General features: G+C 42.2%; 2 protein-coding genes across 3 annotated transcripts in view; one reads left to right on the top strand and one right to left on the bottom strand.

The window, feature by feature from the left end:
- RNF20 (ring finger protein 20) lies at positions 1 to 13,867 on the top strand. 2 transcript variants are annotated; one of them, XM_088531367.1, is made up of 20 exons: positions 1 to 18; positions 1,383 to 1,552; positions 1,699 to 1,866; positions 1,973 to 2,120; positions 2,292 to 2,474; positions 3,401 to 3,519; positions 4,309 to 4,455; positions 4,637 to 4,714; positions 5,009 to 5,128; positions 6,008 to 6,187; positions 6,405 to 6,540; positions 7,153 to 7,274; positions 7,622 to 8,019; positions 8,593 to 8,710; positions 9,640 to 9,789; positions 10,751 to 10,963; positions 11,490 to 11,615; positions 12,461 to 12,601; positions 12,903 to 13,004; positions 13,637 to 13,867. In XM_088531367.1, the coding sequence occupies exons 2-20, from the start codon at positions 1,424 to 1,426 to the stop codon at positions 13,811 to 13,813; spliced, it is 2,955 nt and encodes a 984-aa protein (XP_088387493.1). In that variant the 5' UTR covers positions 1 to 18; positions 1,383 to 1,423; the 3' UTR covers positions 13,814 to 13,867. The 2 variants fall into 2 exon arrangements, with proteins under 2 accessions (XP_088387493.1, XP_010217654.1); XM_010219352.2 differs by lacking the exon at positions 1 to 18 and having other exon boundaries at positions 1,357 to 1,552.
- A 2,238-nt stretch (positions 13,868 to 16,105) lies between these two features.
- Positions 16,106 to 20,228, bottom strand: part of GRIN3A (glutamate ionotropic receptor NMDA type subunit 3A) — a 72,934-nt gene continuing 68,811 nt past the window's right edge. The window contains exons 9-10 of the mRNA XM_088531366.1: positions 19,762 to 19,835; positions 16,106 to 17,596 (exon numbers count right to left, since the gene is read on the bottom strand). Coding sequence (XP_088387492.1) covers positions 17,260 to 17,596; positions 19,762 to 19,835 — 411 coding nt within the window. The 3' untranslated portion in view covers positions 16,106 to 17,259. The remainder of the gene's footprint in view (positions 17,597 to 19,761; positions 19,836 to 20,228) is intronic.

The raw sequence follows: 20,228 nt of genomic DNA, 5'->3' as shown, positions 1-20,228 counted from the left end.
CCGCGGCCCGGAGGGAACGTGAGTGCCCGGCGGGATCAGAGGGGCCCGGGGCAGCCACTGGCCTGGCGCCGCGAGGCGGAGTCCCCGGGGCGGGCCGTCGTGGGGCTGTGTGCGGATAGGCCGCGGCCGAGAGCTGCAGCTTGATTAAAAAAAAACAACCAAACAACAAAAAAAAAACCCCACACTTTTATTTTGTTATTATTGCTAGGCATATGTCTAAAATTTGTATTTCATAGACGCTTATAGGAGCACTGGGAGAGCTGTGTGGTATTTCAGTAACTCCTTGTGAAATACCCATAATAGCTGGGCACGGTAAGAGCCGCTGTCAAGGTAAAATGCTCCTTAAACAACATTTGGCAAAGCCAGCAGTGCTCCAGCTAAACCTGAAATATGCAGCAGACTCATTACTTTCAGCAGAACTGCTGCAGTGAAGCAAATACGTAAGTACTGGCTGGTTCAATTTGTAACTTTTAGCTGCACGGTAAATGTCAAAATAGAGTAATGTGGAAAAATAGAGATCTTATTTGTACGTTATTAGCTTTGTGTATATTTGTTTAGTTTGGAGGTAGAGTGTCGATTGAATGGACAGGGGAGAGTAATACTGCTTGCTTTGAATGTCAAGCACTTGTCAAGCACTAACTGTCATATTTAAATAAAATACTTTTTAATAAAAAACAAATACTTTAGAGGAATACTTGTTTTCTGATAAAAAATATCATAAGGAACTAGTAGCCTGAAGTTTTTTAAATTGCATTGATTTGTTCCCAAATACACTCTAAAAATGTCTGCATTTCTTTTGTAGCACACAGCCAATCGTGTTCACAGGAGTCTTCACAAACTGTTCTTTGGAATTGCCTTTTCTTTTTACTAGTGTTTCTAGGTCTTTACGTGAACATTTGTAGGGCTCTGCCCTCAACTTTAATTGCCTGTGCATGTTGGTATGATAACAATTTGGCTAATAGGATATGTACACAAACTCAGGAAGTCTTTGGGTTATACATAGTCCCTTGTAAAAGGAAGACACAAATCATTTTCTTAAAACAAGGAGTCTGAAACACCGGGGACTGAACCCTTATGGTGCTTTTTTTTGTTTTTTTTCACAGGGCTTACAAGGTATAGTGATTGTTTCTGAACGTTACAGAGCAGGGGTTCTACTGCTGTGTTATTTCTTTCACTACCCTGCTGCTCGTAGTGCTTGCCCCAGTGGGGCTTTTGAGCGGTATTTTCCAAAACCTTCTGTGTTAGATTTCCCTTAATGTGTTGGGTCTCTTACCACAATGAACTGGAATATTAGAAGATGGAGTGGAATCTGCGTGTGTGTGTATTTGTGTGTGTGTGTGCTTACTGCTTTTATTTTTTTGTGTCTGTTCTTTAAGGTTAAGGCAAAAGTTAGAGAAGGGGGAGTATCTGCACATCAGCCACCATGTCAGGAATTGGCAACAAACGGGCGGCCGCAGAGCCTGGCCCTTCTGCACCCCCAGAGAAGAAGGCAGGGGTTGAAGATTCGGGGACCACAGTGGAGACCATCAAGCTGGGTGGTGTTTCCTCAACGGTATGTCTTCACTGTACACCTGCACTCAAACTCTCTTTTGCTTATCTTGAAGCAGAATTGTGTTATTTGCTTCTTTGGGAGCCCAGTGACCTTGCTGGTGTGGGACATGTCAGTGCGGTGTTGATGTGACTCCTGCTTCTGCGCAGGAGGAGCTGGACATCCGGACCCTGCAGACCAAGAACCGGAAGCTCGCGGAGATGCTGGACCAGCGTCAGGCGATTGAAGACGAGCTGCGGGAACACATTGAGAAGCTGGAGCGGCGGCAGGCCACTGATGATGCCTCTCTGCTGATTATCAATCGCTACTGGAACCAGGTTAGCAATGTACTTCGTTAGGCTGTTAGCCCTTGATTCATCTCCTCGCCTGCATTCAGTTATTTTGTATCTGTCACTTACTCTTTTTTGCTGTCCCATGTTCTAGTTTGATGAAAATATTCGTATCATCCTTAAACGCTTTGACTTGGACCAAGGTCTTGGAGACTTTCTTTCTGAGCGAAAAGCCCTGGTGGTACCAGAACCTGAACCGGACTCGGACAGTAATCAGGAGCGCAAAGATGAGAGGGAACGAGGTGAGTCATTTGGAAGGGTTTGACAGGGGACTTTGACAGTGGAAAAGCTAAATTTTGATTGTGAGCGATGTTGGATATGCTTTTTAAAGGATGTCACAGACTGCAGTTATAAAGACAAGTATTATGTTGCCTGACAGAACACATCTATTTTATGCAACTCTGTGTTCCTAGGTGAAGGTCCAGAGCCAGCCTTCTCCTTCTTAGCCACGCTGGCCAGCAGTACTAGTGAGGAGATAGAGTCTCAGCTGCAGGAGCGTGTGGAGTCCTCCCGCCGTGCTGTTGCCCAGATTGTGATGATGTATGACAAGCTGCAGGAGAAAATGGACGTGCTGTCCCACAAGCTGAACAGTGGAGGTATGACTGAGCAGGCTGATCCCTGGCTGATATCAAAGATCCCCATCTACCTCCAGTCTAGGGATGATCTTATATTGAAAGTGTTAAGTCCTAGTTTTTCTCATTCTTCTTTAGCTGCTGAAATAAACTGACCTAACTTGCCAAACTCCCAACAAGCAAAATGGCTTTTTGGGCATAAAGCAGCACTTTATGCCAGAAAACTAATACTGCCTTTAAATCTGAATGCTGAGAATTCTCTCTAAAGCGTTGAGCTAAGAAGAGGATATGTTCATTGCTGTGATGTGCACGTACAGATGAGAAATTATTAGTTATAGCTCAAGGTTAGAATTTTTATCTTTTTGGAAACATTTCATTGAAAATGTGAGTGGAACCTGAAGTTGTCCTCTTGGCCAGAATGTTTTACATTCACCCATATAACAGCTCAGGCAAGTCTGGCAGTAGTATAGCGAAGTGTTATGTTCTTAGTTGTCAGTCTCACACTGTGTAGTGTCACTGGTGTGACACTGGTGTCACAGCGTGGCCCATACTCGGTTGCTACAGCTCGTGATCTATGTGTCAGGTGAAGGCTCCTGCTGAGGCAGATATATACATTTTGAACTTGACTTGGGACCTCAGTATCCCTGGGGTACAAGGCACATGTTCTGTTCTGCTGACACTGACATGTGTGGAGTGATGCTGGCATTGGCAGGCAGTAACTGACAATTGCAAATGCCTGGTATCTTACACCCCAGAGCCTTTTACTTGGTGACTGCAAGATGGAGGTTTGTGTGAATAGAAATGAGAGTTAGAAACCACCTACTAGAGAAGATAATGGGAAAAGCTTAGTAGTAATGTTTTCTACTTTGTTTTCCTTTGTGCTGTTGAACAATGAAAAACAATCCTTTTCCTCATTTTTCCTCATTTCATGTGCCTTGTGCCTTTTTCAGATGTTTCACTGATGGAAGAAGCAGTCCTGGAGCTGAATTCCTACCTCTCCCATGAAAATGGACGGCTGCAGGAACTGGCTGATCTTCTTCAGGAGAAGCACCGAGTCATGTCTCAGGAGGTATAAAAAGAAAGAATCTCCTAATCTGTCTAGGACTCAGTAGTTTCCTACACAGAGTAATTGTGGTTACCATAATTTAGAAAGCGGATTACTGACTTGGGGAAGGTCAGGAGCAACCAGAACTGGAGATCAGATTATGAACAAAGGCTAAGGAAGAAGTTGTGAAGAATTTCATTTGGATTTTCTGTGTGATTCAACAGTATTTATTTATCGCTGAAGCAAAGAGCAAATGGATTCGATTTTAGTAGAAAAGGCGTCATAGGAAGTGGTGAGGTGATACTAAGGTGACTGTGTAAACATCAGGGTTTTTGAACTTGATACTTGAAAGTGTAACAGCCTTAGTTATAACATAATCTCAGTCATTATCACAATTATTCCTTCTCTTGGTTTCTGTTTGTGTTTTGTTTTGTGCTGTTGCAACAAATATTCAGCCATGGATGTAATGGGTGAGCAGAAGCACAAAAGGTTTAACAAGTAGCTTTTAATATGTTTAGGTAGATGCCCTTGTTTTCTGCTGGCTAATATCAATTTCTTACCCCTTTTCTTTTTCCAGTTTTATTATTTGTTGTTGTTTATTGCTTTATTATTACTGTTATATATTTATTGATGTATTGTGAATTCGTTACTCCAAATTTCATAACCATTCAGAAATTAATCTATCCCACGGCAAAAGACAGGTGGAAAGTGAAAGAATCTAGGATATACTGGCTAAAATTAATTTTGAGCAATCTTGGAGGACCTTACCTAGGTTTATTCAGTACACTGTTTGAAACATTGCTTTGTTTGTAGTTCTCCAAACTGCAAGAGAAGGTGGAGACAGCAGAATCTCGAGTGTCTGTATTGGAGACTATGATTGATGATCTTCAGTGGGATATCGACAAGATCCGCAAAAGAGAGCAGCGACTCAACCGTCACCTAGCAGATGTTCTGGAACGGGTAACTACTGTCATCTTTGCCAAGAAATCCAAGAGAAGGGCCTAGTTTTGAACTACATGAGATCTTCCTGACCACTTTTTGATAAAATCTTTAAAGTACCATTTTCAGTCCTGAATTTGCTTTGTCAATAGAGTCTTGAGATTTAGTTTAATATTTACAAAATCTGTTGCCTTTTTTGCAGGTAAATTCCAAAGGCTACAAGGTGTATGGAGCTGGGAGCAGTCTTTATGGGGGCACTATCACCATTAATGCTCGCAAGGTAATGCCAGAGGGTCATTCTGGCCAAGGGGAAGAACAGACACACAGAACTTGTAGTTAAGAGCAGCTTGGGACTGAATTTGAATACTTGCTTTGCTTCAGTGTGGCCTTAGGCAAGACATTTTGTGTTCTGTTAGTTGCCTACTTAAGCAGACCTGATGATAGAAATAGTCACTTGACAATGATGAGACTGTTAGCTTTTTCTCTTACTGTAGAGACAGCCACTGAGTTAGTGCCCTCAAGTGCCCTTGCCGTATGCGAGTAGTGGGGATTACAAGCATGTTGTCTCCAACAGTTTGAAGAGATGAATGCAGAGCTGGAAGAGAATAAAGAGCTTGCTGGGAATCGCCTGAGTGAGTTGGAGGAGCTGCGCCAGGATCTTGAGGAAGTAACAACACAGAATGAAAAACTCAAGGTGGGAGATGTGTACCTGTATGGGGATGAACCTGTCCTGATGTGGTTGGAAACACTCTACCTTGCTTGCTTTGGAAAGCCTTTTAAATGACAACTTTACAGTGTTCTCTTTTTAGCTAGATTCTGCTTTCCACAAATATTAGAATCCTGGGACTCGTACTTGCAATTCTGTGTGTTGGTGACACCGTGTGGTCACACATCAGAATCTCAGTGGTCTCTATTTCCCTCTCTCTGATCCACTCATTTTGTACATTTTTAATGATTTCTGGTTAAAACTAATTTCACAACTTCATTGGTCTTGACTCCTTCCTCAGCCTTCTCCCCATACCACCCCCACTCAGTGGACAGGGGGCTGAGAGAATTCAGAAACTTGTTCAGGAGAATCTTAAGTTCTTAAAACAGTAGATAGGCTTAAGACTTCTGCATGTTGCAGGAAGTGTAGATGGGGTAGAGCATATGAATTCCTTATGTCTTACTGTTATTATATGGCAATAGCATAAAAAGCTGTGAATCTGTAGTACGTAAATATATACATGATAATCTATACTTATTATGGTGAACACTAACAGCGTTAGCCTTTTATGAGAAATGCCGTAGCTGATTAACCAGGTTTCAGAAACGACATTCCAGGAGCTGTCTTGGGACAGCTGTAAATCTCTTTCATCCATGTGAACTCCTTTTGAAGGAAATGCTGTTTGTGGTACACCCTTCCTTTTCTGTTATAAATGATAAACTGTATGTGGGTATCATATATATATATCTGTTTCACTGCTGCTCTTTACTGCCACTTGTTAGATTTCTGCTTAAGGAAAATTTCAGATTCTTTTCTTACACTTTTGGTCATTGTGGCTCATATTGTGACTTGTTGTGTTCTGGCCAGGTTGAGCTGCGACGAGCAGTGGAAGAGGCAGTGAAGGAGACCCCGGAATATCGCTGCATGCAGTCCCAGTTTTCTGTTCTGTATAATGAAAGTCTGCAGCTGAAGGCACATCTCGATGAGGCCCGCACCCTGCTCCATGGCACCCGCACCACGCATCAGCGCCAGGTGGAACTGATTGAGGTAGCTATACCAGCTCTCCATCCGTATTTCCTCCCATTAAAGTAGGGGATGTTGTCCTGACATAACCATCACTGTTCGTTAGCCTGTGTGGTTCTGGAATTAATTGGGAAATTTGTCTTCTGGGTGATAATTAACCTATTATTGCACCTCATTGTTGATGAGTTGAGAGATGTTTCAGAGCTGCAGCACCAATTTCTTTCCCTTTCTTTTTCCTCAGAGAGATGAGGTCAGCCTTCACAAGAAGCTACGCACAGAGGTTATTCAGCTAGAGGACACCCTGGCGCAAGTCCGCAAAGAATACGAGATGCTAAGGATAGAGTTTGAACAAACGCTTGCTGCCAATGAACAAGCAGGTATGAAGTTTCCTTCTGCTGTATTTAAAAACAAGCAAAACAAAATGTTAGAGGTTGCACTGCAGTACAAAAGCCTTTAATGTCTTTTATACTTTTAGAGAAAGCCAGTTCTGTGTTATCTGACTTATTTTCAGGTGTTGCAAAATATGTCCTAAAATATTCTATAATATTTTACAAACATGTCATTTATGGTAGCATAGAGATTCTTTGGAATATAAAGTATTTTTGTATTAGATTTTTTTCTGGGACGAATGAATTTAAATGGTCAGGATGACAAGCTGGAAAAGAAACCAGTAATGTTCACATTTCATCATAAGAATTAGGCTAATGTAGTGTTTAAATTGAAGATTTCTGACAGTATGAAACATTATTCACATTCAGATTTAGAGTAGGGATACAGGAAAAAGTAATGTTAAGTGAAATGTAGGGCTGGCAGTTTGCAGAAACACAGGGTAACATGTAAGACTGGCATAACTTCTGTGAATATACTGTGTTACTTTCTTGTGGAATAGAGTTATTAGCCTTGGTTTTTTTTTTTTGGTCCAGCCTAAAGTCCTCTGAAGACCAGCAAAACTGTGGCTTCTTACTGACTTGTATCTTTCATTTCTGTAGGTCCAATTAATCGGGAGATGCGTCATCTCATTAGCAGCCTTCAGAATCACAACCACCAGCTGAAGGGAGAAGTGCTGAGGTACAAGCGCAAACTGAGAGAAGCCCAGTCCGACTTGAGCAAGGTATCAGAGTGGGAAAGCTGGAGCAGACAGTGCTTAAAAGATGGATGCAGCCTGGCAGGCCTCATTTATATTATTAGTCCTTCTGGCTGAAGACGCAATAGGCTGTGTGATTTTCAGGGGAGCTCTAGACAGTAGCCCTGCATTTGTACCCCTTCTACTCACTGAGTAAATAGACTTCCTTCTGGAGTTATATGATGCTCCATTGTCAGTGGCAATTGTGAATGACTTGTGCAAGAAAGGATTTGGGAAGATTGGGGAAAAAAGAAATAATTACGAGGTGTGGGCCTCTGGCTAAGAACTTACCATCTATTTCTTTTTGTGTTTTCTCTGTCACTGTTCCACAACAGATCCGCTCTCGCAGTGGCAGTGCTCTCCTACAGTCGCAGTCCAGCACTGAGGACACAAAGGAGGAACCTCCAGAGATCAAGCAGGAGCCTGATGATCCTTCTGCCCAAGTGTCTGTCCCCAAGGCTCCCTCTGAAGATGCTGGTGAAGCAAAGGCGAGGCGAGATGAAGAGGAACGGGAACGAGAAAGACGGGAGAGGGAAAGGGAACGAGAGAAGGAAAAAGAGAAAGAGAGAGAGCGAGAGAAAGAGAAAGAAAAGGAAAAGGAGAGAGAGCGGGAAAAGCAGAAGCAGAAGGAGTCTGAGAAGGAGAGAGAGTCCAAAGAGAAGGAAAAGGGGAAGCATGAAGATGGAAGAAAGAAGGAGGCTGAAGTGATCAAGCAGCTGAAGGCAGAGCTCAAGTAAGAGTGGCTGTCTCCCTTCCATGCTTGAGTTGTGCCTCTTCTGAGGCATTCATGTAGCTTGACTTGTAGTTCTTATTTAGGAGATTAACAATGAAATTTCAGATTTCTGAAACACTCTTCATTGGATTGTTACTCAAACAGCATCTAGTAGCATTGTTCCTATGATACCTTGAAGCACAAAAAAACTAACCAGATACTTTGTAGTTTGGGTCCTGTAGTTTTTGTCACTGTCATTACAATGATTCAGCATTTACAGATGCAGTAGTCTTTTCCCTGTCTTGGGTCAGTATGAAAGCACAAACAGATCATTGCTTATGGTACATCTTTTGCTGTTGTTCCTCTGCTTTTTTTTTTTTCCTTTTTTCCTTGTCTTTGCTTTTCAATCTGTATGTGCTTGAACATATCCATCTTCAATCTCCAGCATGTGCTCTTTGGTTACTTCATTTCAGGATAAGATGAGCCAAGGGTACTCCATATGCTAGCCTATGGGAGGCAGAAAGAATATTACACTTGCTCTCAAGCTGGTCACATAAGTGTTGCCTTCTCACAGTTGTCTCTCCCTGTTTCCAGGAAGGCCCAGGAAAGCCAGAAGGAGATGAAGCTGTTGTTGGATATGTACCGCTCTGCCCCCAAGGAACAGAGAGACAAAGTGCAGCTCATGGCAGCTGAGAAGAAGGCAAAAGCTGAGGTATATTTCAGTTCTCTTCCTTTTTTTCTCTTTATCATGTTACTTAAATTTTCTTATCAAATGCTCTTTATTTAATTTCTTTTTTATTTTTATTTTTTCTTCAAACTGAAGGTTACTTGTTCCTCTCATCTTTGTCACTTAGATTGGAACAGTTGGGAAGATGGGAAATGAGCAGTGAGAAATGGGGATGTTTTTCTTTTAAGGGACTGTGTCATTACTGGTGATAAAAAAACAGTTGTTCTTGCAAAGATGTATTTTGTTCTCTATTGCAGTTACTTGTAGGTTATCAGCATTCTATGAGTACAAATACTGGAAAGACCTGAAAAGAATAGAGGGGCAAATTAGATGAAAAGTATCCCTTGATGTATCTGAGACTGGAAGCTCTGTCTGGATATGGAGAAAGACTTCTTGACTCTGAGGGTGACAGAGCACTGGAACAGGCTGCCCAGAGAGGCTGTGCAGTCTCCTTTTCGGAAATCTTCCAAACCCACTTGGACATGAATCTGTGCAAAGTGCTGTGCACGACCCTGCTTGTGCAGGAGGTTTGGATGATGTCCATCCTCAATCATTCTGTGATTTTAAAAAAGAGGTTTGGGCTGAAAAACATTGCATCTGAATGGAGCTGCAGGGAGAGCTTAGGCTGCACAGAATTGTTGAACTACAAGAAACTAAAGTTAGTGTTCTTACTCTGAAGAAAGAAAGGCACTGTTGCATTTTCAGGGATTTTTGAAATCAAGATCCTGGTCTTTATAACTCATTTTAATGGCCTATCTGCCAGTAATATCCTATCAAGATTATGGTGTTTTCTTTTCCTGCTTTGTTTTGAAGACATTTTTTAATATTTTAGAGTATTATAGGGAAAGCAGATTGTTGAAAGTCCAGGCCACGTTTTTGTGCTTAGTATCATTTCTCTTCCATTTTTGATGTAGCTGGAGGAACTGAGGCAGAGGGTGAAAGAACTGGAAGAAAAGGAGAAAAAGGAAAGTAAAAAGATGGCTGATGAGGATGCGCTCCGCAAGATTCGAGCAGTAGAGGAGCAGATTGAGTATTTACAGAAGAAACTAGCCATGGCTAAACAGGTGAGAGATTATGAAAAGCTTCTGTCTTGGCTTGGGCACTTGGGAAACACATAATCTTCCATGTCTGTTGCTTGAAAATCTCTCAAGGAAGACATTTCCACCCTGTATCTGCCAGATGCAGTGCTGTTTTTATTCCTGTTTACTGAAGGAAAAAAACAATAGGGGTCACAAAGTTTATGGTGGGTTTGGCTGTGGGGGGCATGTTGCATTGTCCATATGGCCTAGGTGAAGAGCAGAGGGCAGGGTTAGTGTCTAGATGTAGAGGTTGCTGTTTCATTTTAAAAGTGTGTTTACCTACATAAATGTGGGTAATGTAATTAACGCATGCGCGCTCTGATATAAGCCCTTTTTTGTAGAATAGGATAGTCTAAATTAAAGAGAGCAGGATTGCTTGAGTAAGGGAGAGGCAAACCAGTGACTTGAGGCTTGAGATGTGCCTTTTTAAAGTTTATTTGTTTATAATGCAAAATGGTTCAGTATTGTTCTTTACTCCGCTAATGCTGAAGTGGCCAAAGTCGGTTTAAGGGCTTGGCAGACGGTTAGTAATTCTACTCATTATCCATGAGTAGAATTATTGTCCTATTTTTTTCTGACAGCTATTCAGCTAAGTGGGAGATCATTTCTATCCAAGAGATCATTTCTGGAGATGACTCTGCAATTCAGTTGGTTGTTTTTTTTTTCTTTTTCTTTTTTTTTTTTAAACCCAGCAGGTGAGTCAATCTGTGAATGTTTGCAAGGGTAACCATCTCTTTTGCACAGCCTCTAAATCCATACCATCTTGGTTTTGGTGCATAGTTTTAGGGAGGTGTTTTTTTTTTATTTTTCCTTTTTTTTCAGGGAAGCTAGAGACTCATATATCTTTTGTTCATCTTTGCTAGGATTAATGTTTCTCAGTAAGATGTTTAGGTTCATTGTGCAGGTACAGGAGACAGTTGTGCCAAGACATTTTATCCTCTTGCAGGAGGAAGAGGCCCTGCTCTCAGAAATGGACGTCACAGGCCAAGCCTTTGAGGACATGCAGGAACAGAATATCCGCCTGATGCAGCAGCTGCGGGAGAAGGATGATGCCAACTTCAAGCTGATGTCAGAACGCATCAAATCCAACCAGATCCACAAGCTCCTGAAAGAGGAAAAGGAGGAGTTGGCAGACCAAGTTTTGACACTGAAGACACAGGTAACCTGACAGAATCAGAGAGCATGACAGAATGGATGGGCAGGTGGAGGGAGTATTTCTCTAATCAACCCTAGACATGCTGTGTTAGACCTCAAAGGCACCCTTCTTAGTGAGCAACAAGAAGACCACTTATGAGCATAAAGTGTCCTAGAGGTCCATTGCTGTGTGGAGCAGGATAAAAGAGAGAAATCGGGAGTCATACTCCTACAGTAGCAGGACTTCGGGATATGTTTTCTGCTATTCTTGGAACCAGGGCAGAATTGTTCACAGGTTTGGAACAAGTTCACACACAGCCTTGGAACAAGTTCCTGAGACACCTTCCAAAAAATAGATTAAATTATAGTTTAAGTTTTTGGCTGATAGAGTTTGAAGATTTCATCAGAGAGGTCTGGAGAGAAGGACAAGCTGGAGAGATCTTCCTCAGGCAGACAGGAGTAGTTTTAGCTTATAGTTTTCATGATGACTCTGGGTACCTGCAGAGCATGCTTTTCATTCCTTTGTTTCATCTGCTGTATCCCTTTCCAAGGTGGATGCCCAGCTACAAGTTGTACGTAAGCTGGAAGAGAAGGAGCACTTACTGCAAAGCAGTATTGGAACAGGAGAAAAAGAACTAGGTCTTCGAACACAAGCCCTGGAAATGAACAAACGCAAGGTGAGTGTTTTGTTTTTTTTCTTGCGTAAAAAAGTGGAGTTGTTTTTGTTGCAAGGATAGAAGGTGCCTAGCTGTCAGTTGGGGCTGGTTTACCAGAAGGTTGAGCAGTCCTAAAAATAATTCTAATTAAGATGTGGTAGACTGATAGTTCCCTTTTAAAGGAAAACTGGGAATGGGTGTGTCCTTCTGAGAGTTTGACTAGGGAGCTGGAGTAAAGTTCAGTTGAAAGGGCTCCTATAGTGAAGGTGGAAGAAGGGGCAGGAGAAGATACCTGGTATTAGCTAGAACTGGCATAAAAGAGATGAGGAAAAGAGAAAAAGTAAAATAAGTTCAGGAGCTAATTTGACAAGTGTATAAGGTAACTAAAGCGACGGGATCTGTTGTGAGTAGAGTAAAACTGAATCTCATTAAAAATACAAAAAGAAAAGGAAATTATGTGGTCTATTTAAAAAGTAAAAATAAAAGCTTATCTTGAGGTTCTCTATAGTTATTTATCTGAACAATTTAGTAGAGAAAGTACAGAAGGTGAAAAGCTGAAAATACATGAATGAGAAAAACACTGTATGTGGATTAGTATTTTTCTGAATGAGATGAATTGTAGTGCAAAAAGAGTTGTCTCTATTTGGGTAAAGAGGAATTTTTCAGCTAAAACCAGAACTTGATGATAGTAAGATATTTTGGTTTTGAAGTGGTATTTAGGGAGTAATTCCAGTTCTTCCGATTGAAACTACCAAAATTAGGCTGAAAAAGCAGTTATCAGCAGTCCTAGGAGAACTCATGTGAGCAATCCAGATAAAGGAGCTGGAAAACATCAGGACTTTTCTCTGCTTGGTTTTCTTTTTCAGGCCATGGATGCCGCCCAGCTCGCAGATGACCTGAAGGCCCAGCTAGAACTAGCTCAGAAGAAGTTGCATGACTTCCAGGATGAGATTGTGGAAAGCAGAGTAACTAGAGAGAAAGAGATGTTCAACTTCAAAAGAGCTGAGGTATATGCCTCACTCAAAAACTTGTAATTTCTGCCTTCCCTAGTATTTGCCTCCTTAGGCATTCTGCTTGGGATAGGCTCCAGTTGTGCAAATTTCTTCACATTTTGTCCATTGATAACTGACAATGCACGTGAGACCAAGGTTGTTGCACCTGACACCAAGTCTTTTGGATAATCTGGGGTGAAATCTGTGAGTGGACTAACTTAGCCGGGAATAGTGTTGTTAACAGTTGCTAGTACTGTTTGATCCCTGAAATAGCAGTGAGAGGAAACTAATTACTTGTTTGGTCCTTTTTATGCAGGAAGACATTTCCAGGTTACGCAGGAAGCTGGAGACCACTAAGAAGCCTGATATGGTACCCAACTGTGATGAAATATTGATGGAGGAGATCAAGGATTACAAAGTGAGTACATGTCTCTATCAGCCTCTCGCTTTAATTCTCTTTTAGTCAAGAGGCTGTGTATTCTTCTTGTCAGTATTCTGCATCCCTTGTCTGGGTTCATGCACTGTAGTTCTCTTCTATATGAATCATAGAATCACAGAATGCTTAAGGTTGGAAGGGACCTCTAGAGGTCATCTAGTCCAACCACCTGCACACGCAGGGTCACTCAGAGCACGTGGCACAGGACTGCATCCAGGTGGGTTTGAAGATCTCCAGAGAAGGAGACTCCACAAGCTCTCTGGGTAGCCTGGGCTCTGGCACCCTCACAGGAAAGAAGTTCTTCCTCACATGGGGATGGAACTGCCTGGGTTTTAATTTATACCCATTACTCCTTGTCCTGTCACTGGCCACCACGGAGAAGAGTTTTGCCCTGTCCTCCCTACACTCTCCTCAGGTACCTCAGGTTGATTAGATCCCCTCTCAGCCTTCTCTTCTCCAGGCTGAACAGGCCCAGCTCTCTCAGTTTGTTGAAAGACAAACAAAAAACAACAAAAAAGCCCTTTTTGAAGAATGGCTAGATCTTCATCTTCTGTCATCTGTAAACTCACCCAGTGCAATGCAGGCGACCTCACTGTGGTGTTTCTGCCTTGCAGGCCCGCCTGACATGCCCGTGCTGCAACATGCGCAAGAAGGACGCTGTGCTCACAAAGTGCTTTCATGTCTTCTGTTTCGAATGCGTTAAGACACGGTATGACACCCGGCAGCGTAAGTGCCCCAAGTGCAATGCTGCATTTGGTGCCAACGACTTCCACAGGATCTACATTGGCTGATTTTTTCCACTGAAGTGATGTAAAGGTGCTGCTTATGCTGACCACCCAGCCTCCCTCATTTATTTTGATTTGGGGCAGTCAGTGCTTTTGTCAGATGACCTGCAGTTTCCTCCAGGAAGTATGGTTAGAGAAGGGAGAGGAATAGACTATGAAAGTTAGTTCCTTTCCTAACCCTTTTCTCTTATTCCTGCCTTCAGTTTTTGTGGACTCTTGTGTTTCGGAGGTCATTTTCTATCTCTTTCACACTGTCGGGTTGGGAACATCCTTGTGAAGTCCTGGCTTGAGGAGATGGGAACTGTCCATGGCGCAACATAGATAAGTGTGGCCTTTGAGGAGTTTACTTTGGATATTTTGTAAATCTCATCAAGATATGGTAGGATTCCTGAGGGTGGATCCTTTGCAGTTAAAGGACCAAAGAAGGAATGAACTGGTACATGGGTTATAAGCAGTGATTCTGTGGGCACGTTATCTTCTTGAGTCAGGATAAGAACTTGTGAAAGATGGGCAGTGGAAAACACCCATCCTACCCCATAAACCATATGCACAGCTTATTCAGAAGGGAAGAAACAAAAGTCATAGGAAAATCTTTAAGAATAGTATAGTACTGACAAAGCCTCGTTGATATGGAACTTTTCCTGTGGACCGAGGCTTTATTGTCTTTCTCCTTTTCAGAAAAGAATTTGTAGGGTTTCTTTGGTGCAACTTTGCCACAAAGATTAACCTTGTAATGCACAAACTTTAATAAAAGCTGTGGTATGTAAAAGCTGTTTTGCTTGCTTTTGCTGGTATCTAAGTGTGGTTTCATCCAATCATTAAACTTTTTTCTGGAAATTTTAATCTTCTAAAGCAGACAGATGAATTCCCTCCTCCCTTTAACTTCAAGAAATTTAGTAGTATAAACTTTGTCCTTTTGGCTGTGCCTTTGCTGCCTTATTCCTGACACAACAGAAAAGCCATGCTGTTGCATTCTCAAAAGCATCCATTTTGTCATGGCTGCTGAGAAGTTTGTGAAAAAGACATGGCATTGCTTTTAGACTCTGTTTTCTTTTTTGTAATTCAGGACCGTATTTGAAATCCACTTTTAAATATGAAACCCATGTCATTTTCATACCGTATTTCTTACATACCAAGTTTATATAAATAGTGTGTAGAAGAAATGAGAGCAAAACCCACTTTGCTTTCATCAGATGATGTTCCCTGGATTCCAGTTTATGGTTTCATATCAGAGAACAAACAGAGTTCTTGAAGCATACTAATTGAGGGATAGATTTTGTGATACAAATGCCTCTTTGTCAAAAACCAGGACTCAGATTACCACCCAAAAATTGTCTGAGCTTTGAGCAATTTTTCCTGTAACAGTAGACGTACTTTCATAGCTGAGGAAAGTTGCGAAAAGCTCCATTCCTGTTCTCAGTCCTGGAGGTGCATTGCACTTCTATTAGAAGTCAAGCCTGACTCTTTTTTTCTCTCTTTCTTACATGAGCAGTATTCGGCTCATTCTGGTCAAATGTCTGGCAAACAGACATTTGAAACAATATGGGTCTTGGGCTCATGCATGCAGGCTTAGGGAATTAACAAGCTATTGCTAAATGCACCAATAGAATTTGCTTGGGATATTTCTTTTCTAGCGTTCGTATCATAATAATGACGAAAATGATGTTCATCTATTCTAACCATATTAGAGGATGTAAGTCCTGGGTGCTATATAGTGAAGAGCTCTTCCTGAGCAGCTGTTGATCGAGGTACGTAAGGGGGTTGAAGGGAACAGAACAGGTTAAGTGACTTGTTCCCGGTCATACAGCTTGTCAGGGTCAAAGTAAGGAGGAGATTCTAACTCCTTCAGACCTCTCTGAGGTGTGTGTCCGTGGGTCACACTTCTCTGTTTTATGTCCTAATCCAATCTTTTCCAGTCTTTTATGCTAAAAGAAGCAACTGCAGACCAGCGACTGCTCCTCATGATGGGGCTAGTAATGAGGGCTTGGCTGTGGGCAGCTCTCAGCCTTCAGTGGTCCATGCTGAGCTTTTCTTTGCCCATGTTTCTCAAAGGTTACAGGAGGCGAAAGGTATGCCTGTCTGAAACTGCAAAATACAGCGTCTCAGATCTGCCTGTGGCCTTTAACAGCTCCTGCTGAGAAGATACCCTCTGGCAACATTCACACACTTGGCTGGACATTTTGATGACTTATCAGAAATAATTCTGACAGCGTTACACGCATTTTATCTGTAATGCAGGATGTGCTGGGGAGTGCTGTGTAAAAGTTAATAGAAATCCCATTTAAATAACACAGTCAGTTGGATTGATGTATTATTTATTCAGATGCTGAACAGCTTACCCTTCCTTCCCCTCTATTCATCATCCAGGTGTGAGGCAGTTGCACTCAGTATATCCCCTTTGAAACAGCAAATCTCATTCTGCTTTACACTAAGAACCCACATCCACTAAAACTTTGGTGCCTGACTCCCTTTGGCTTTAGTGGGAGTTAGATATCAAAATGACTCAACGGACTTGATCCCCTTTATGTTACTTTGGCTGTAAAAAAAAATAAAAATAAAACTATCGTCAGTTGTAGTCAGAGGATATTAAGGGAGTAGTTTCACAGTAGGAGCCTTGGGTAGTAATATTGGCTTACAGTACTTCTCGCCCTCCTCTTTCACTCCTTCTTCCTGCGTGCTACTGTGAACCCATCCCCTCGCTCCTGCCAGTGCAGCTGTTTGCCAGCTTCCCTCTGGACAGGAGCGGAAAGTGAACTTGGGCTCAGGAGCAGACGGATGAGATTTGCTTCTTTCTGAGTTACTGTCAAGCTGGGTGGTTTCCTTTACCACGGTCACAGAACAGCCACATTTGCAATTGTGCTGAGAGCGCTGAGCGAACAGTGAGTACCAGGATTGCCACCAAATACTTGTCCTGTGAAACCATGGCCCATGCCTGGAGGGAAGGGGTTGCCAACATAGAACTAGCACCTGCTGTAATAAGGCAGCCAAAAGGAGCCTTAGCACAAATGGGACTGGGCCCATAGACACCACAAAAACATACCAACAAGGGACATGCTTCCACAGTTTAAATCCCCCCCTTTTTTTTCTTTTTTTTTTTTTTTCTTTTTTCTCCTTTTTTTTTCTCATTTGAAATAATGCACAGAAAGGGCTAAAAAGTGGAAACTTCACTGTAGTGCCACGTGAAGGAACCAGGAACTCTTCAGCAGCTGTTGAGGTGCTCCTTGTTTCTATAGTTCTTTGGGAGCCAATGATGTTTGTCAAGGGAAGGAGAAATTTGTTAGGAAAGGAGGAGGGCTCGGGAGGGTGGCAGTGGCTGTGGCTGCTGCAATTCTGCTCTCATGAAGAGCATTCTGCCCGTTTTACTTTCACGCCTCTTTCTGGCATTACAAAATTGTGTTACAAATTCTACAGAGGAGGGGAATAAAGGTGGGAAAGGGACGATGTATGCTGGCCTAGGTCTCTGCAGTCCTGTTTGTCCTCTGATACTCTTCCAGCTCTGTTTTCCTGTCTATGGCAAGCTGCAGCTCCTGCTTGATGACTTGGATCTGCTTCTCCAGTTCCGTGAGCTCTTGGATCACTGAGGTTCTAGCAATATTAAGGGAATCTGCTTTCCCGTTGGTCGTTAACGAAGCTGGAGTCTCTCTCCTCACCTGAGGCAAGGGGATGTCTTGGTGCTGCCGGATCGTCACTTCATTTTGCCCTTCATCGGTGCAGATGTATTTTTTCCGGTGACAGTTGCTTGGATTAGCCGTATTCCACACGGCATGCTGGCTATTCCCTACATGGGACCTGAAGAGAGATGAGAGAGTTAATAAGAAATCATAGGCTCCTCCTGTGGGTGTACAACCATTCCTGTGAGTCCTCCCACTGCAGGAAAAAAAAAAAAGAAAAGTGATGCTACTATGGTTTACATAAAAATGTTGTTTCTTTATCCTTCGGATCATTTTCCTCAGAAGCATAAATTTAGGAATGCAAATGGCCAAACTTTTGTGATAAACAAAGGTGGGCCAAGGGTGAAGGGTAAACCGAAGTATGAGCCGCTGTGGCGCCTCCTTGTGCGCAGGAGGGCAGGACGGTGCAGGAAGGCCCTGGCGCTGCCCGTGCTGTATCCTCGCTGCATGGTGGGAAGGCCCTGCAGAGCTCCTGTGCCACAGACTTGCCTTGAAGGAGGAATAGCAGCAGTCCCAGAGATGCTGCGAGACCCTGGGCTTGTAAGTACTTCCCAGCGTCAAACAGCGAAACTGTAATTTCTGTTCTTCCACCCCACAGACTGAAAGACAGCATTTTGATAAGAGCTCTAGAAACAGCTTCTACACTTTGTGGTGGTGGCTGCTCTGTCTGGAAGTACAGGCAGGTGATTGTAACAAAGACCAGGATTCACTTCTGTACAGCCAGGGAGATGAAAACCCTCACAGCTGAGCCACTGGTGCTCTTGAATCTTCTATTACAGAGTACAGTATTTTGTAAAGATATAACCTAAAAAACAGGACAGTTTCCGCCCTGACATAAATAGCAGTAACATGATACAAATTCTTTCCACCTCGTTTCTACATTGTGGTGCTTTTAATATTTCCACAGCTTCCAAGAGGAATAACAGGAAGTGTTACAAGATAATTGATTGGAGAGCACTGGGCTGTACCTTGCCACATCAGCATTCGTTACACTAGGTCCCATGTTGCCAGATGTATACTTATTAAAATCCAGTTTAAGTGGCTGCTCTGACCATGAGCAGCAGGGAACGGGTGGGTGAACATGCATGTCCACATATAGGTATGCTGGCTGCTGCACAGGCAGGGATATTTTAGGAGCAGCATCACTCTTAATCATAGAATCATAGAATCATAGAATGCTTAGGGTTGGAAGGGACCTCTAGAGAAATGATCAGAAAGTACTTTTTGCGCTACTGTAGTATGGGCTTTAGGGCAATCTCCTCATGCTAGGGAATTTCTACCCTACTTGTTATCTGACAAATAATTCAGCTGATGCTTTGTGTACCATCAGTGATGCAAACAGTGTGATGTGAACGCTGCAGTACCCCAGTGAGCACCCGGCGCAAGGAAGAAACGTCTTGCACCAGTCAGCTCCTCTTACTGCTGCCCCGGTGCTATGAGGTGCTGCACTGGGGCTTTTGTGCGGTCATAAAATGAAGGAAAAAAATGAGAAAATTAGTTGCTTATGTGTTTATATACTTGATTTATATAGACTGTCTAGAAGACTACTGTTTACTTCTTAGATTTCCTGCCAAGCAAAAGACACATTCATGTATTTTGACAAGATTGAAGTTTTGATGAGATTCAGTCGTGCCAAATCCCTATAGACAACTTGGAAGAAGTTGCATTTCTATTGCTGTGCCTCCTCTCTAGGAAAGCAATACTGTTACCTATACATTCAAGAAGTGCCTTGGGGTTTTCAGTGAGTTAGCAAATGTTTAGTTTTAGGAAAATATTTATATATTGGTAGCTATAGATAAGCAAGATTGTCTTTGCTTCAGAAGACATGGGCTATCAAAGCAAACAATTTTGTTCCCTTTTCTTTTTCCAAGTTAATTGAGATAGTGGTTTTTGAGGGACTGCATTTTTTTTCCAGCTTTTTCATTTTAGGGCTTGTATTTGTGTGAAAAAAATTCTGACATACCTACCACATGAACCCCTGGCTATCTGCTGTATGAGCAAATAATGCTTTAAAAGCAAGGACTTCAAAGCCTGTGCTTAGCTTTGGGAAGTCATATGGGAAATCATAAAATAATAAAATTTCTAGAGTCAATAATTGGTATTGAAAATAATTTGTTTCTACGCCACCCTAGTGTCTTTGCTGTCTTGTTTCCTTTCAAACTCTCTTGTTTGTGCCATTGTCTTTCAGGTACGTTAGACTCATAAGTAGGTATCCAGACAAAATGTATTTCTTTTCAAAGTAGATTTTGTAGTTTGTTTGTTAAGACAAGCAGAGCTTCCTACCTCTTTTCTACTCGTTTTGTCTTAGGCTGGCGTTTGTCCTCAATAAATGAACTGTTGAGGGCACGATGTAATCTCTGTAGGGAAAAAAAGAAAATGAATAAGTAAAAGCAAGTTTAAAAATAGATCCATAAATGCTTAAACAATTTTGACTTTGTATGATCTACTTGAGCATAAATTACTCTGCGTGCTCAAGGATATGAACAATGTCTGTGTTTGTCATTAAACGTTAATTTCCCCAAGTTTCCAAAGAAGGGCAGTGTGTAGGCCGGATAAGTAGTTTGCAAACACTCCATATTCTTAGGAATTCCTCAGGAAAAAAAGACAGATCTTAGCAAACTTCATAATGTTCTAACAGGCCTCTTCCACTGTACTACTTGTGCCTTTGGCTTCAAAGTGACTTATTCTCTTAGGTGCAAACACCTACAGCAATTTTCTCCCAGTATTTTCCTTAGATTAATGAAGTTATC

This window comes from Tinamus guttatus, unplaced genomic scaffold (assembly GCF_059628265.1).
Source record: "Tinamus guttatus ecotype Peru unplaced genomic scaffold, ASM5962826v1 Tinamus_guttatus_pri_ptg000410l, whole genome shotgun sequence".
In the NCBI taxonomy this organism is placed as follows: domain Eukaryota; kingdom Metazoa; phylum Chordata; class Aves; order Tinamiformes; family Tinamidae; genus Tinamus; species Tinamus guttatus.
This window is presented reverse-complemented; position numbering and strand designations above follow the sequence as displayed.

What these genes read in the sequence shown, in the direction of transcription:
- RNF20 (XM_088531367.1), top strand. Translation starts at nt 1,424, where the DNA reads ATGTCAGGAATTGGCAACAAACGGGCGGCCGCAGAGCCTGGCCCTTCT. An exon ending in TAGCAGATGTTCTGGAACGG is followed by an intron (nt 4,456 to 4,636) that starts GTAACTACTGTC and finishes CCTTTTTTGCAG; the next exon opens with GTAAATTCCAAAGGCTACAA. An exon ending in AGAAGAAGGCAAAAGCTGAG is followed by an intron (nt 8,711 to 9,639) that starts GTATATTTCAGT and finishes TTTTTGATGTAG; the next exon opens with CTGGAGGAACTGAGGCAGAG.